This window comes from Sminthopsis crassicaudata, chromosome 5 (assembly GCF_048593235.1).
Source record: "Sminthopsis crassicaudata isolate SCR6 chromosome 5, ASM4859323v1, whole genome shotgun sequence".
Classification (NCBI taxonomy): Eukaryota; Metazoa; Chordata; class Mammalia; order Dasyuromorphia; family Dasyuridae; genus Sminthopsis; species Sminthopsis crassicaudata.
Window position 1 is genome coordinate 191,341,747 of NC_133621.1, and position 14,668 is coordinate 191,356,414.

Here is a 14,668-nt window from a genome sequence, read left to right on the forward strand (position 1 = left end):
ACCTTAATGTTAATTGAATTTATCCACTCATATTTGAAAGCTATCTCTTGATATGTGCTCTTAGCAATATTATTTTGCTTATCTTGACTGTATCATAAAACTTGAGAGCTGAAACTAGTAACCATACTTCCCAACTCATGCTAGTAATTCCCACTATAATATTCCTGATAAATTGTCATCCATCCTTTCTAGTGAGTGGGAAGTCTTCACTGTTCAAGATGAATTATTCCATTTTGGTCAATTCTAATGATAAAAAATTTTTTCCTGACACCTAACCAAAGTTGTTTCTTTGACACTTCTATCAGTTACTGCTGTTTCTTCCTATTGAGGCCAAAGAGAATAAGAACAAAAATATTTGAAGAAAACCACCCATCTTGTGTCATCAGCATTTCATATGAGCATGTCTTCCTCTTCCTTTAACTAAAGTACAGATTAAAATGTCAAACAGTACAGTCAAATATAGATTCCCCAAGAACTCTCCACTGCAGACTTGATATTTCAAGGTGATATTGAATTGTTAATTAGTTCTCTGTGGATCTCTCCATTCAATCAGTTCTCAGACTGTCTTATTATTATTATTATCCAGTCCTCATAAGAATAGGTGAGGTCAATAAAACATAGCTAATTTGCATTCATAGTGTTTCCTTGTTCTAGTAGCTTAGTGGCCCTTTCATGAGAGGCTCATCTGGCCTGACTTGTTCTTTTTGAAGCCACATTGACTCTCTGTAATTACCTATTTCCTTTTCCAGATGTTCATTAACTCTTTAGTGATCTGTTTTAGCATTTTAACAGAACTAAAGTTAATCTCCCTGACCTGGTTTTCAGATGATTTTCTTTGGAAATCAGAACATTTGCCCTTTTCTTATACTGTCACATCTCTACTGTTTTCTGAGGGTTTTCAGCTATTTCTAATAATGGTTTAACAGTCACCTCTCCAGTTCTTTCAGTACTTTAGGAATAGTTAGTTCATTTGGGCTAGGTGACTTGTATTGGTCAAGGGTGACTAGACACTTTCTTATTAATCTTGGATATTAACTCACTGTTAGCTTCTTTCATTTTGTTATTTCTAATGCAAAGATTATTCTCCTTAAAACAGAAAATAGAATCAAAATTAGACTTACATTTGTCTCTATTATCTTTGATCTGTCCATCCCAAGTGATGCTAATCCTCCTTTTCCTAGTATGGCTCAAAAACAAAACCTTTTTGTTTTTTTCTTAATTTTCCTCCCTAGCTTTGGCTTATTCTGAAATTTATTACTTAGTGCTTCTTTTCATAGTATTGTGCCACACTCATATATTCATTCTTTATTATTTGTCCTTCCTTCTCTTAAAAATCTAAGTCTGTTGATTCCCTCTTAATCCCAGTTGCATTTTTGAATTGTAACTCCTTCTTTTCCTGTTCTGTGGCATTATTTATGCCTTTAGAATTTAAATCTTGTGAATTCATGTCCTTCCTAGGCTGCCTATCCTAATAGAATTGTGGGTCCATATCATTTCTCTGAATCTAATGAAATGTCAGACTTACCTTGGCTTTCTTCTCTTGTTCTATCACAAAGGATAGAGGTTGTGGGATACTTTTTCTGACAATGTTTTCATTATTTCTACCACAGCATCTAATTCTTCTTTATTAATGAAAATCATATTCAGTGTAAAAAATTTCCCTGTTTTCTTGACCTTTTGAAGGTGAAATTATTATTAATTCAATTCAAAAAGTGATTAAGGTAATTGAAATTTTCTAATACTACTTTTTTGGGCTTTTGTGCCAGAATTGGATCTGTTTCTCAGATTCCTATTTCCTCTTTCTTTCTTTCTGGGTGTTTTGTAGCATATTTTAATTAAATTAAAAATTGTTTCTCTTTTGTGTTCTAGATTGATTTTTACAAAATGCCATGTTTCCTTTACTTTTGTTTACTGGATTTCCTTACAACTATATCTTAATATTCAGTCTGATGTCCTTTTCCCTCTCCTCCCCGTTTTTTGCCTATCCTATTTCTTTTAAATAGGATTTACCCATCCAAAGACATATTCCAGTTATATATTTCATCTCATCAAGCCTCAATGATACTTATGAGGATAAGGACATTTTAGCATAATCTTAGCATGATTACAGATTACTGTTCAGAATGTTTGGATCAATTCAAATTTTTACCACAATACATAATTGTATTCAGTTTTTCACAACCCTACCAGTATTGCCTATTTCCATCTTTTGTCATCTTTGCCAATTTCTTGGATATGAGATAAAACTTCAGAATTTTTTAATTTTTATTTTAGATCATTCTTTCATACAATTGTTAATAGCTTGTGGTTCTTTTGCATACCTTTTGACTACATGTATTGGGGAATGGCTTTTAATTTTATGTAGTTGTGAAAGTTCCTTATGTATCTTGAATATCAAGCCTTTATTGGAGATATTTTCATCCCTCCACGATGACCATTTCCCTTTATTAATTTAATTGTATTAATTTTTTTCTGGTTCTTTCATGTTATCTAAATCTTGCATTTGTATGTAAACATTTGGGATCCATTAGTTTGCCTACTGACTGCTTTCTTGAACTCTGCATTTCTATGAATATTGGATATTTCAACTTCTTTCATTCATCCAAGCTGCTTTCTATGCTGTCTAGCTTGGTGGTTCTACAGAGGCAGTTTTCTCCCTTCTTCCATCCTTTATTAGTCTAAAACACTTTTGGTTAGATTTGCAAGATATTCTGCAAAGGCTAGTAGGTTTTTTCCAGTTTTTATTAGAAGTGCCTCAGTTCTTTCCTCGTCTCTCACTCCTATATTTTAAGGTACAGATATCTAAATCCATTTCTTAGATAACCTGTTCATTACCAGCTGTGAACTTTTCAATTTAGTTTTCCTTCCTTCCCCCTTTCCTTTTTTGGAAGTCTCTTGCCCAATCTCCATCTTTGTCTTAATATTCTTGCCCAAATCTTTATAATCTTTGGCAATGATTTTTAGACTCCCTGTGGTAATATCATTTGTGTCTCCATAAATCAACAGAAGTTGGTAATTCATTTTAATAAGCTATTATGTGTTAGATACATACCCTTTCTTAAGCTGCAAACTTCTATTATCATCAGGCTGACAGATACTTGAACAAGGAATCCACCAACCACCACTACTTTTTATTCTTTCCTCCAAACTTGTTTACTAATGCCTCACCTGATAGCTTCTTTAACTCTACTGTATCATTCCTTAGAGGATAAGCACCTGCTTTCTTCTTAGAGCATTTAGTTCCCTTCTTTTTAGTGAGAACCTATAATTTGTTATTTAGCTCCAGATGTCCCTTTCCTTCCTTTATGTGCTTACTATTCTGTTACTATCTAGCTCAAGGGTCAAGTTTCAACTGCCAGTTGAGATGATTCCCCTTCCTCTTCCCTCTCCTCAATTGAAAACTCAGTTCATTATTTTTTAAGGAACATTTTCATTGTCTCTGAGCAACATTGAGTGTGAAAAGAAGTGCCTTAAATTTATTCAATTTATCTTCTAAGAGGGATACACCATTTTATACTTAGAATACAGACTGTAGGTCACTTGGTTCTGGAAGAAATATAAATTATTCTCAGTAAAAGTCACTTTTAAAATTCATTCTTCTTTAAATACTGATAAAGGTTTCTCTGCTTTAAAAAAAAAATTGTGGTTTTATAAATATGCTTGTAAGGCATAAGCCTTATCTTCAAGCACTTCATTAAAACCATTATCTCCTCTGATCACCTCTTTACAACTTAAAAAAAGACCTATTAATAATTTGACAACCACACCCAACTTTCTTTTCTTAGGCTCAACAACCTTCCAGTCACAACCCATTCTTCTTTCTCTCCTTTTACCAATTTACTTTTTTTTTTTTTTTTAACCTAGCTGTTCTACCTACCAATGCACTCTTTATTCAAAATTTTGTTCTTTTAACTCTTGCTAATCATGCTAGCTACCCTTTTCTTAAATCCTTCTTTAGGTCCTTAATCTTCCTCAATCTCACAGAAACAAGAAAAAGAATCTCAAGTCAGTAGTAGTCTAAAGTAGTTTATCATTTAGTTGCTCATTCTTTTGATTCATTAATAGCTATACTTGATTTAAAACTAAAAACTACAATAATATATTAATGAGAAAAGTTTGCTTGGTGATAGGTGTAGTAACTACAATCTAAAGGCCATGACATATTCTGCAGCCTCATCAATAAAAAGTACCCTTTGCCTATAAGTTTATAATTCTATCTACGTGATTTAGGATAATCTGTTACATACTATTGAGCTTTTAAGTCTAAACTTGGTAGTTGGATTGCTTCTGTAAATTTTTTTTTGGGGGGGTAAGCCTTGTCTTCCCATATTTTGTTAGTATAAATAAACCTAATCAGTTTTATCAAGTGATATTTATAGATTGCAATCTGATACTCCTTGAAAGGAGACTTGTATTCCTCTAGTTTTGCAATCTGGGAACAATTAAAAGTGCTGGTGTTGATATTCTTCTATATTGAGAAGAGTAATACTCTCCATTTTTCATTGATTCTCAATTATTACTTGTAACTCTTAGATTTATGGAACATTTTATAATACTTGCTTGATAGTCTGGTAATAAAAAATAGCTTTTATTACTTGCATTCTGGTAGAATATATGCTCCTTGAGAGCAGGACTGTTATTTTTAGCTGTGTCCTCAGAGTCTGGCACATAGTTAATGAATCATCAATAAATGGAAATCTTCAACTAGATGAGCTTGTAAGGTTTGTACAGGCTCTAAATTTTTTAAAAATTATTTTTCTGTAATGTCAAATGACTTGGAATGGAAAATTTTTTTCCAGATGATTGTAAAAATAATTATCAGTTTTTACTACATGTGAAGTGAATATTGAAAGAATGTTTTGAGGGAATCTTCTTTAGGTTTATTTCACAAGTTAATCTTTGTCTTATCTCTAAAACTAGTATTATTGAGTAAGTTTTGGCTGCTTACAAAAAAATACTTCTTAGTGTGACTGGTGTTTCCAAACTCATTTCATTATAAAAAGAGCCTTTACATTTAATTAGACTAGGTTTTAGATAAATTTTTAAATTGTTGTTTTTATTGCTTTTATTAACAAATACTCATCTCTTTTTCCTTTTATGTTCAAATTTCTCTAATTTGCCTTATAGAAGTTCTGCATATGGAATGTGATTTTTCAATATATATTTACTTCAGCAAAACTATTACAATAATAAAATGATTAGTTGTATTTAAGTAAATTAAAAAAAAACCCACATGCATTCTATAAATATTGGTTAAATTAAATTCACTTAAATATTATTTGTTTGGTTTTCAGATCTGACTTATATTGGTAGATATGAGAATGTCCCCCTTTATAAATAGTTTAAAGTTGTATTTCTATTTTTTTGAATGAATAAAATATTTATTAAATGCTTACCATTTGCAAAGTAGGGTGCTTAATGCTAGAGGTACAAATGGAAAACCAAGATAGCTCCTGCTTTCAAGGAGTTCACATTCTAATAATGGAGAAATTTTGATTGCTAGGCAGTTGAAGGCCTCATAGTCCTTAGGGTACAACAGCAAAGTAGAGGATAATGTCTCTTATTCAATGACATTTGTACTGATAAATTCATTATTTTCTGATGTTCAATTATTTTACAGTGCCAGTGACTTGTATAGTAAGAACTTTATTTTCTGGGTCTTCAGTATCTGTGACTGTAGCAAATGAAGAAGCAGTGGCTAGGCTGCATCTTTATCAAGTTACTCTCTAATGGTATCTGAGGATATTAGTTTAGAACAATTGCTGTTTCTAAGGCTCTTGTATTCAGTGTGTCAATCTAACCCCATCAGGATCCCAGAAAAGAGGCTGGTCCAGATGGTAGGGATGATATGACTTACTTGGCACATGTTCCCTCTTCTCCCTAAGGGACCTACTGCTCTAGCTTGATGGGCTCGCTTGCCTTGTGTATGGGAATTGTTAGCATCGATAACACTGCCTGGCTTCTACTTCATAGGAGTTGCTCCCCTGCATATGTGAGGACTGGAGTAAAAGCAGGAATTGGTGACCTGGGCCTGCTGCTACTCCAAGGGCTTCTGTAGCCTGTTGCTGGTAGTTGATAGTTATGATATTTTATTTCTTTTTGTAATTCTTTTGCTCATCCGAATGTCGATCTGCTTAGTTTAGTTTATATCACTTGCTTGTTTGTCAAACTTTCAGCTATTTCTTGCACATTGTTCAAATGGAACTGTATAACAATAAATCTTAGTTTGATTCTGGTAAACAATGCCTTCTTAGAACCTCATGGATAATTCAGTTTTATCGTGTAATCAAAAATTCAAGTAAGATGTGATATCTTTAAGAGGTTTGCTGTTGCTATTACCACACCACATATATAATTGTTGACTGGTTTATCTTTATGTTTCTTTTTATAGCTACATGTTAAGTTACATGTTTCCTTTTATAGACTATTCTCACTATGACTTTCAGTCTTTGGGAATGTTTTTGATTACAGCTAAGATACTCTGAAGTAATATAATAATTAATAATATATCGGCCCAGCATTTAAAATGTGAAATTAGTCTCTTAGATCACCTTTAACTTTATAATATTGAAAACCCTAGAAGAATACAATCCTCTACACATCAGCATGGGGAATATACCAAAGAGAACTTATGATAGGACCTGGGCAAAGATGGGTTGCAATCTGTGCTTTGGCAGAAACAGATTCGTTGGGTTACCTAGATTCATTGTAGCCTAGGCAGTTGTCTGTTTAGATCACCAAGCCCAGGTAAAAACTGTACAGAAACAAGTGCCTTTTAACATTTCTATTTAAACAAATCTTGATGAAATCTCAAAACATTTAAGTATTATATTAAAAGTTGGGAGCTGGAATAGTCTATGGCCAAGTATCATTTAGTCCATTAGCCCCATTTTACAAGGAGAAAGTAAGAGTAACTGAAATTAAATGACTCTCCCATAGCTTCACAGTTAGTCTGTGGGAGAATTAGGAATTCAGGCATTTGTCTTGTAGTTTAGTGTTCTTTCTAGTTTATTGCTATAAGTCTGGATTAGAATGAAAAGGAATTCTCTTGTTTCAGAGTAGGGGTGGGGTCTTAGATGTGCTAAACTAAAGCAAATTAACTTAAAAACAATACTGGAGCCTGGTTTGTTTTGATGAGTCTTAGTACTTCCAACCACTTGGGAGGCTGATACTAGTAGGTCTTTTGGGCTCTGAAGTTCTGATTTTACAGTGGGCTAAACTGATAATGTAACTTCGGTAAGTACAGCACAGTTTTGTAAGCCCCTTGGAGTTAGAAGGGGTGTTACAAAGAGTTGAACATGCTCAGATGAGAAATTAAGCTAGTTAAAACTCTTGTGTAGACCACTGATAAAGCCCTTGAGTCTTTAAAAAAACCACAAAAAAGCAATGTTGTTTTTTTTCATAATGCATATGGGTTCAACTTTCCACTCCACAACTTTCTGGGGACAAGATAGTATTTTACAAAGAGAAAGGAGTATCTCAAAACTCAGATATAATATATACCCATATACTTCCCCACAGTAGAAAGTAAGCCTTATAAGATCAGGGACTACTGTATTTTTTCTTTTTGTATTCCAAATAGTACAGTGTCTGACATATAGTAAATTACATTTACAATGTAAATATTATAATATTTAACAATAAATAAAAATAAATAGAACATAGATACTGTTATTAATATGTGGCTTTTTTCTGCTCTCAGGAATACTCATTTACCTGTTTCTGTTTGATTTTAATGACACTTTTTAAAGCAAATTTTTAAGAAGTTAAGAGATAATTATCTACTTGCCTATTGCCTTTTCCAATGCTGTTGAGTGTCTCTCGTCTTCCCTCTCTCCTTTAGTTTAGGACATTCGCTGATTACTGTCCTCCTGAACTTGCAGGCTTCAAACTCTAAGTGTAGCCCTTGCTCCTGTGTGAAGTTCTAGTAGCCTGTTGCATGCACCAGCCATATCCACTATCTGGAAGACTTTAGGTTGAAAACATTTACACAACCTCCTTATCTTTTCTGTGTCTGGAACCGAGTCTGAGATCCTTCTCTGGGATCACACTAAATCCTTGATCCTGGCCCACCCCTGTTCTATGGTTCTTGTCCTGTTTGTCATTTGCCTATGAGCTTGTGATCTTAAGGTAGAAAATGACCCACTGACTTTTCTCTTTAGATTTCCCAATTATTCAGTCTGGTCCTCTTAGATTTTCATTGGAGTTATAGTGGATGTGTGGAATAGAGGAGCTGGATTGTCTGCTTCCTTCTCCTTTACTTTCTTTGCTGATCTCTTCCTTTATTTTATTTGAAGAAATTGAACCAGTTCCTTTATAACGTGAGTTATCTAGGATCACAGAGATAACAAATAACAGAGCTGGGATTCTACCCCAGATATGATGCTTTTGTCACTAAACTTCATTATTTCCTGTAACTTAGACACTGCAACATTCTTTCTTCATCTTCAACTTTTAATTCCTCATCACCAAATTTGTTCAAGATTACATGAAAGGTAAATGTCAGAGGCAGATTTTAATTTAGGCCCTCTTTAAAAAAAATTTAATTTAATTTCTTTTATTTAATTGAAATAAGAGTCAATATTTTTCAGAAAGAAGCCATTCACAAAGAGGTGATGGAGAAATCCGGAAGAGTAGGCTGTAGACAAGGCCTCATATAGTTATTTGGGAGCAGTAACAGCAGGAGTTTCCAACATGATGGAAGGCATCGCTTGGGTCCCACATTAACAGCACCTTCAGCAGTGCTCCAGCACTAGTGGGGCTAGGGATGGTGATCGTGGAAGATAACCACACACTGAGAGTGGATAGGACAACAAAGATAGGGTGGGATCACCCCTCCTCTTTTCCCCCTCTCCTCACACAGCATTCACACATGTTCCAGCAGTAGCAGAGTGGGCAACAGTATAGGCTACATGTAAGAGGATAATGATCTCTTAGCTCTCTTATGAAAAAATTGTTCCTCAGGTTTAACCAGTATGGCAACATGGCCTACACAGAGTCAGGGACACTGATTAACTGATGCTCTGTCCTTGCAGTATCTTTTCCATGCTGTGGTCAACAGTTTTCTTATCTGTAAAATGAAGGGATTGTATTAGATGATCTCTTTAAGGTCTCTTAAAGCTCTCTATGATCCTGTGAAGAATATTTGGTTATTATCTCTGTTAAGTTTGATTTTTTTTTTTCCCAGTTAAAAAAAAAAAAAAGAAAGAAAAAAAAAGCAGGACCAATATGTGCTTTCTCCTGAACACATTGGAAGTGTTTTGCTTAAAAAAAAAAAAAAAGAGTTCAAGTGAGATTTTACAACAGTGTTGTCATTATCAGTAATAAAAATTTGTAATTGAAACCAGCCTTCCTTTTAGAAATTTTCTGTGATAGTTTACAAAGTTGAAAGCATATGGAATAAAAACAAGTTAAAAAAAAAAAACAGGTTGAAAGGAAAATAGTTATAGTTCAGCCTGGCATTCTCAGATAGCTGGGGTTTTTTAATTATTATAAGGTCTCAATTTAGCTCTGGGCTTTCTAGAAGCTGAGATTTTAAAAAAAGCATAATTAGTTTTTATAACTTTCATTTTGTTTTTAGAAAGAGGCACGCTGATATGTGTAGGTGAAGATTTTTCTGGCATTGAATTCTAGAAAGAATTTCTTAATTTCAGCTATCTTGCTAATGATACTAAATGTTTGAATTGCAGGTTTGGATAATGTTGGAATTTTACTGGGATCCTATTATATGCAGATTATTAGATTGATGAGAATTATTATATTCTTTTGCATTAAGATATGAGTAACATGAGGAGAGATATACCTATGTCATTACTTCACCGGAGGTCCTGACATATATTACTCTGATCTTTTCTTGTTTTCTTGTAGCATAGTCCCTATACAATTGATAGATACTCACAAAATGTTCATTGGGCTATACGTCTATAACGACAAAAAAGTTCCTTCCCATTAACAAAGTAAAATTCACATTCTTTTAATAAAATCATCTCTGATCCCAGCCTGCTATTGATTCTCATAAATTTAGTCAACTCTCCTTTTAGGCCTTAATTTCTAAATCTATAAAATAAGATTATATTAGAGATAATTTCTTATGTCCTTTCCAGTGCTAAACTATTGAACTATTGTGGTCATATATCTTTTTTAAAGTGCCTTATCAGTCTTCTTTGTAAATCCTGTTTCAGCAAGACCCAGTTTTTAATCTTTCTGCATGAAGTCATTTCTGATGATTACAACTCAAAATCATCATTGTACTCAGATTCTGTCTTTTCATTCTTTCCTGTAGATGAAGCTAGAAATATCTATTGCTTCTGAGTTTATTCTGCAGCACATAGCACAAAGTGCTTTATATTGTTGAGTTTCATATGTGTTGGTGTATATGTCTTTACATTCCACCTAAAGTTTATTTGAAAGCAAAGTTCTTGACCTATAGAATTTCTTTCCCAGGTCCTAGCACAGCATTTTGAGTACAGTAGCTGAATTCACTTGAAATACCTACCTCCCAATTAACCCCTCCTCTTAAAAATCACTCTTTCAAATCTAGCTGAAAAGTATCTTTCCTTCCTTGATCTTATATTTATTGTTTTTATTTCTCTTAAAAATTTATGATTCTGTTCTATTTTGGATTGCATAATTTATTATATGTTACCCTCTTCATGTTGAATTGTTCTGATTATATCTTATTATATATTAGCACTTAACATAGTGCTTTACTTATAAAAGATATTTATTAAATATACTGACTTGATTATTGAATTAGATTTGTTGATTGAGGAGCAAAATTAAAAACATTTTACATTTTTAACTTAATAATTGTTTTCTTTTATTCAGCATGGAAACAGTATTTAAAGCTTGGAATAGAAAGGATAATAGTACACATATCTGCCATTTTCTGTTATTACACTGTAGATAAACTATTTAGAAAAAATCTTATTGTAGAATTTTAGAGCTAAAAATGATTATATAAAAATCATCTAGCCCAAATTCCTTATTTTTACAATAAGAGAACTGTAAGCCAGGTAGGTCAAGTTGCATATTTGAAATCACAGAACTGATTAATAGTATTTCTGGGAATAGAATCTCAAATCTCTTGAATTTCATTCAAGAGGACTCTTTGCTATGCATACCGAGATGCTCAGATAGGTCATCTAGCTAAAATAGAAGTGATTCTGCCCTTTTATTTCCATACTTTTATCTAAATACATTTTATAGTTTTTCATATTTTGCCATGTACTGAATATTTTATTTATCAAATATCATAAAATTAAATCTGTTTTACATAAGTAAAAATAATTAGTTATCAATATTAGGCATTTCAGTAAAATGATGTTATGACCTTTTTTCCTATCTGGAACAGGAGGCCACTTTCACTTCTGATGAAGTTTTAATTGCTGCTTTTGAAGAAGCAGGCAATATTGCTTAATAGAATTGTAGGCATAGGACAGTGGCAACAAGGTTGGGCTTGTCTGCAATTCTGCTACTAAAGCCTATCGATCAGTTGAGCTTCAATAGACTAAAATTTTTCTATATTTGAACTAATCCTTACACCAATATGGTGAGCCCTAGGATTGGGGTGGGGTTATCATTTGTCAAAAGAAGGGTAAAAATGTCTCAAAGCTCTGTGTTGATCAGTAGTGAGATCAGGCCCATAAGTGACTGCTGTATTTCTCTCTCCTTGTCCCTCTTCCAAAAGGAAAAAAAAAAAATTAGTGTATTAAGACTGTATTTCCTAAAAACAGCTCTGTAGAGTTCTAAAAATGGATTAGAAAAAGAAAAATAAGCTGAATCAGCTATTCATTTCTGTAATTCAATGCTACATTAAAAACTGTCAGAATTCTATGGAAATTGGCAAAGAAGATTAAACCAGAGTAGGTAGAAGTTGTGCAGAGTAACTTCAGAGTATACAAGAAAGGCCTGAGTAGATCCCCATGGCAAGAAAAGGGAGAGAGGCTCCCAGGCAAACTGTAGCTAGGGGCTAGTGTGGAATCCTCTAGCTCTAGGAGAAAAAAGCATAGAGGAGAAGAATAACTGTAAAGCCACAGGCCTAAACCACATTAAGATCTTGAATGCTAGAGTTTTATTGTTTACCTATGGGCACTAGCAAATCACTGAAAAGTTTTGGACACAGAATATGAGAAGGGAATGTTTTATGAATACATAAAACACTAATTTCTCAACAGTGTGAAGAAGAATTGTAAGGTTTATAAAAGAGGCTGTTGTAGTAATCAAAGCTTATGGTAATTCTTGGGCTTGGGAATCAAATTTTGAATTGGAATTTGATACTCCTTACCAAATTTAGCAAATATTTAGATATGGAAAATCAAGAGAAGAGGCAAAAATAACACCAAAATTTTGAACATGGAAAAAGTATCCTATAGGTAATGAAATGGTGGTTCCTCCTCTAAAAATAGTGAGGTTAGGAAGATAACTTGGTTTTTGACATTTAATTTGAGATTCCAACAAAACATCACTTATTGTGTTTCCAGTCTGTTTTTGGCTCCAAGGCAGACTGGTCACCTGTTCTAGCTATTCTTTGATGGGAAGATGGAAAGTCCATTATCCTTATTCAGAGATTACATGGTGTTTCTCTGACCATGCAGCAATGGAGGGGGTTAGGGTGAGGGAGCAGAAAGATAAGGTACTAGGTGATAGAATGGTTAAGGTGCTGTACCAGTAGACAGGAAGACCCGAGCTTCAGACATTTAGCAATTGTGTGACCCTGGACAAGTCACTTACCTGCGGTGTGCCTTAATTTCTTTAATTATAAAAGTGGTAATAATAACAGTACCTATCTTCCATGGTTGTGAGGATCAAATAAGATAATATTTATAAAGCACAATACCTAGCATGTAGGTGGGTGGTGATATATAGAGAGATATAGACATCTATCTGCAAAAATAGATATCTAAATATCTCTTCATATAGTTAGATAGAGATATGCTTATTCTCTTTCCTTTCCCCATCCTCAAGCCGTGGTTTATCTAGAATTCTCTCAACTGCCACTGAAGTCTTATTCTAATCAAATCCCTGCCAATTTATAGAGGCCTCAGAAGGTATGATCACATTCCTTAACCAGTATGAAGAAACATTTTTTTTCCATCTAGGGAACAAACTTAGACCTTTCTACCTATCAGTCAGTCTGCAAGATTTATTACTTTGTGCCAGATATTATTCTTGTCCCTGGAGATAAAAGTACAAAGAATAAAACAGTCCTCACTCCCATGGAGCTTACATTCTAATGGGGGAGACATCAAATACCTGTAAAAATATATACAGCAGGGCAACTAGATAGCAGAATAGAGCACCAGCCCTGAAATCAGGAGGATCTGAGTTCAAATTCAGCCTCAGACATGTAAAACATACTAGCTGTGTGACCCTAGGCAAGTCACTTATCCCCTATTGTTTCTGCCATGCACATATACAGCATAAATATAAAGTGAGTGAATACATACGTATACAAACTAAATATTAGGTAGGGTGAGGGAAGGGAGTGTAACGGTTATCAGAAAAGGATTATTAGAAGATGATTCTTAAGCTGCATTGTAAAAGCAGAGCAGGACATTATGAGGAAGAAGTGCGGGAATTATTTCCAATCATGTGTAAAAGGCAGTACAGAACCACAGATGGGAGATGGAGTATGATGTGTGTGGAACAGAGAAAAGGCCAGTTTGGTGAGATTTCAGACTGTAGGGTGGAGAGTAATATCCAGTGAGACTGAATAGATAAATTGGGGCCAGGTTTCGTAGAACTCTGGAAGCTAAACCAAGAAGTTTATATTTTATCCCAGTAGTTATAAGAAGCCATTAGACTTGGTTAAGTTTAGGTGAGTCCTTTGTTTTGATCTTTATTTGTGGAAAATGGCCATGGAATAGTGAATAAGAGGGTCTGGAGTGGTGATAGACTTGTGGCAGGGAAAGCAATTAAGGAGGTAATTTCAGTAACCTAGTTTACTTATTTTAGGTGTTGTGGGTGATTTGATTTACTCCAGTATTCCCCACCCTTACATTTAGATGAAAGAAAAGAAAAAGAAATGGGTAAGGAGCCTGAGGATTTGGGGTTTGAATTGAGCCCTCTTCAGATGCCTCCTAGTTTAATCAAATAGTTGGTTAGAAAGGAAATGGAGTTGAGGTTGTGAGGAAGGAAATGATCTATATTAGCCTGCTCTGGGAATTTTAAAAAAAAGTGAATAAGTATAGATTAAAAATAAAATCTCAACTAAGTTATTTTACTTATATTGTATTCTTCATGTAATGGGTAAATTTATAACTTTCTCCTTCCCACTGCCATTCTAAAGGTTATGAATGCAGATGGTACTGGAAGAAGAGTATTGGTAGAAGACAAGATTCCTCACATTTTTGGGTTTACCTTGCTTGGAGACTATGTCTATTGGACTGACTGGCAAAGGCGTAGTATTGAACGGGTGCATAAACGAAGTGCTGAAAGGGAAATCATCATAGATCAGTTACCTGATCTTATGGGCCTAAAAGCCACAAATGTTCATCGAATCATTGGTGAGTAGATTAGAACTTAACCTAATGTTTGGAAATAGAGAAAGAAGGGAAGAGAGATGAGTAATAGGCAGAAATTTACAGAACAACTTTTTTCAATAGTTAAAATGGATGATTAGTGAGTTCTGGCACTTTCAAATTTTCCCCAGTGGCAGAATGGGGGA

General features: G+C 34.0%; 1 protein-coding gene across 2 annotated transcripts in view; it reads left to right on the forward strand.

Annotated features, from left to right (window-relative positions):
* Positions 1-14,668, forward strand: part of LRP6 (LDL receptor related protein 6) — a 125,273-nt gene that overhangs the window by 68,184 nt on the left and 42,421 nt on the right. For both annotated transcript variants that reach the window (XM_074269163.1, XM_074269162.1), the window contains exon 8: positions 14,291-14,507. In XM_074269163.1, the coding sequence (XP_074125264.1) occupies positions 14,291-14,507 (217 nt within the window). The remainder of the gene's footprint in view (positions 1-14,290; positions 14,508-14,668) is intronic.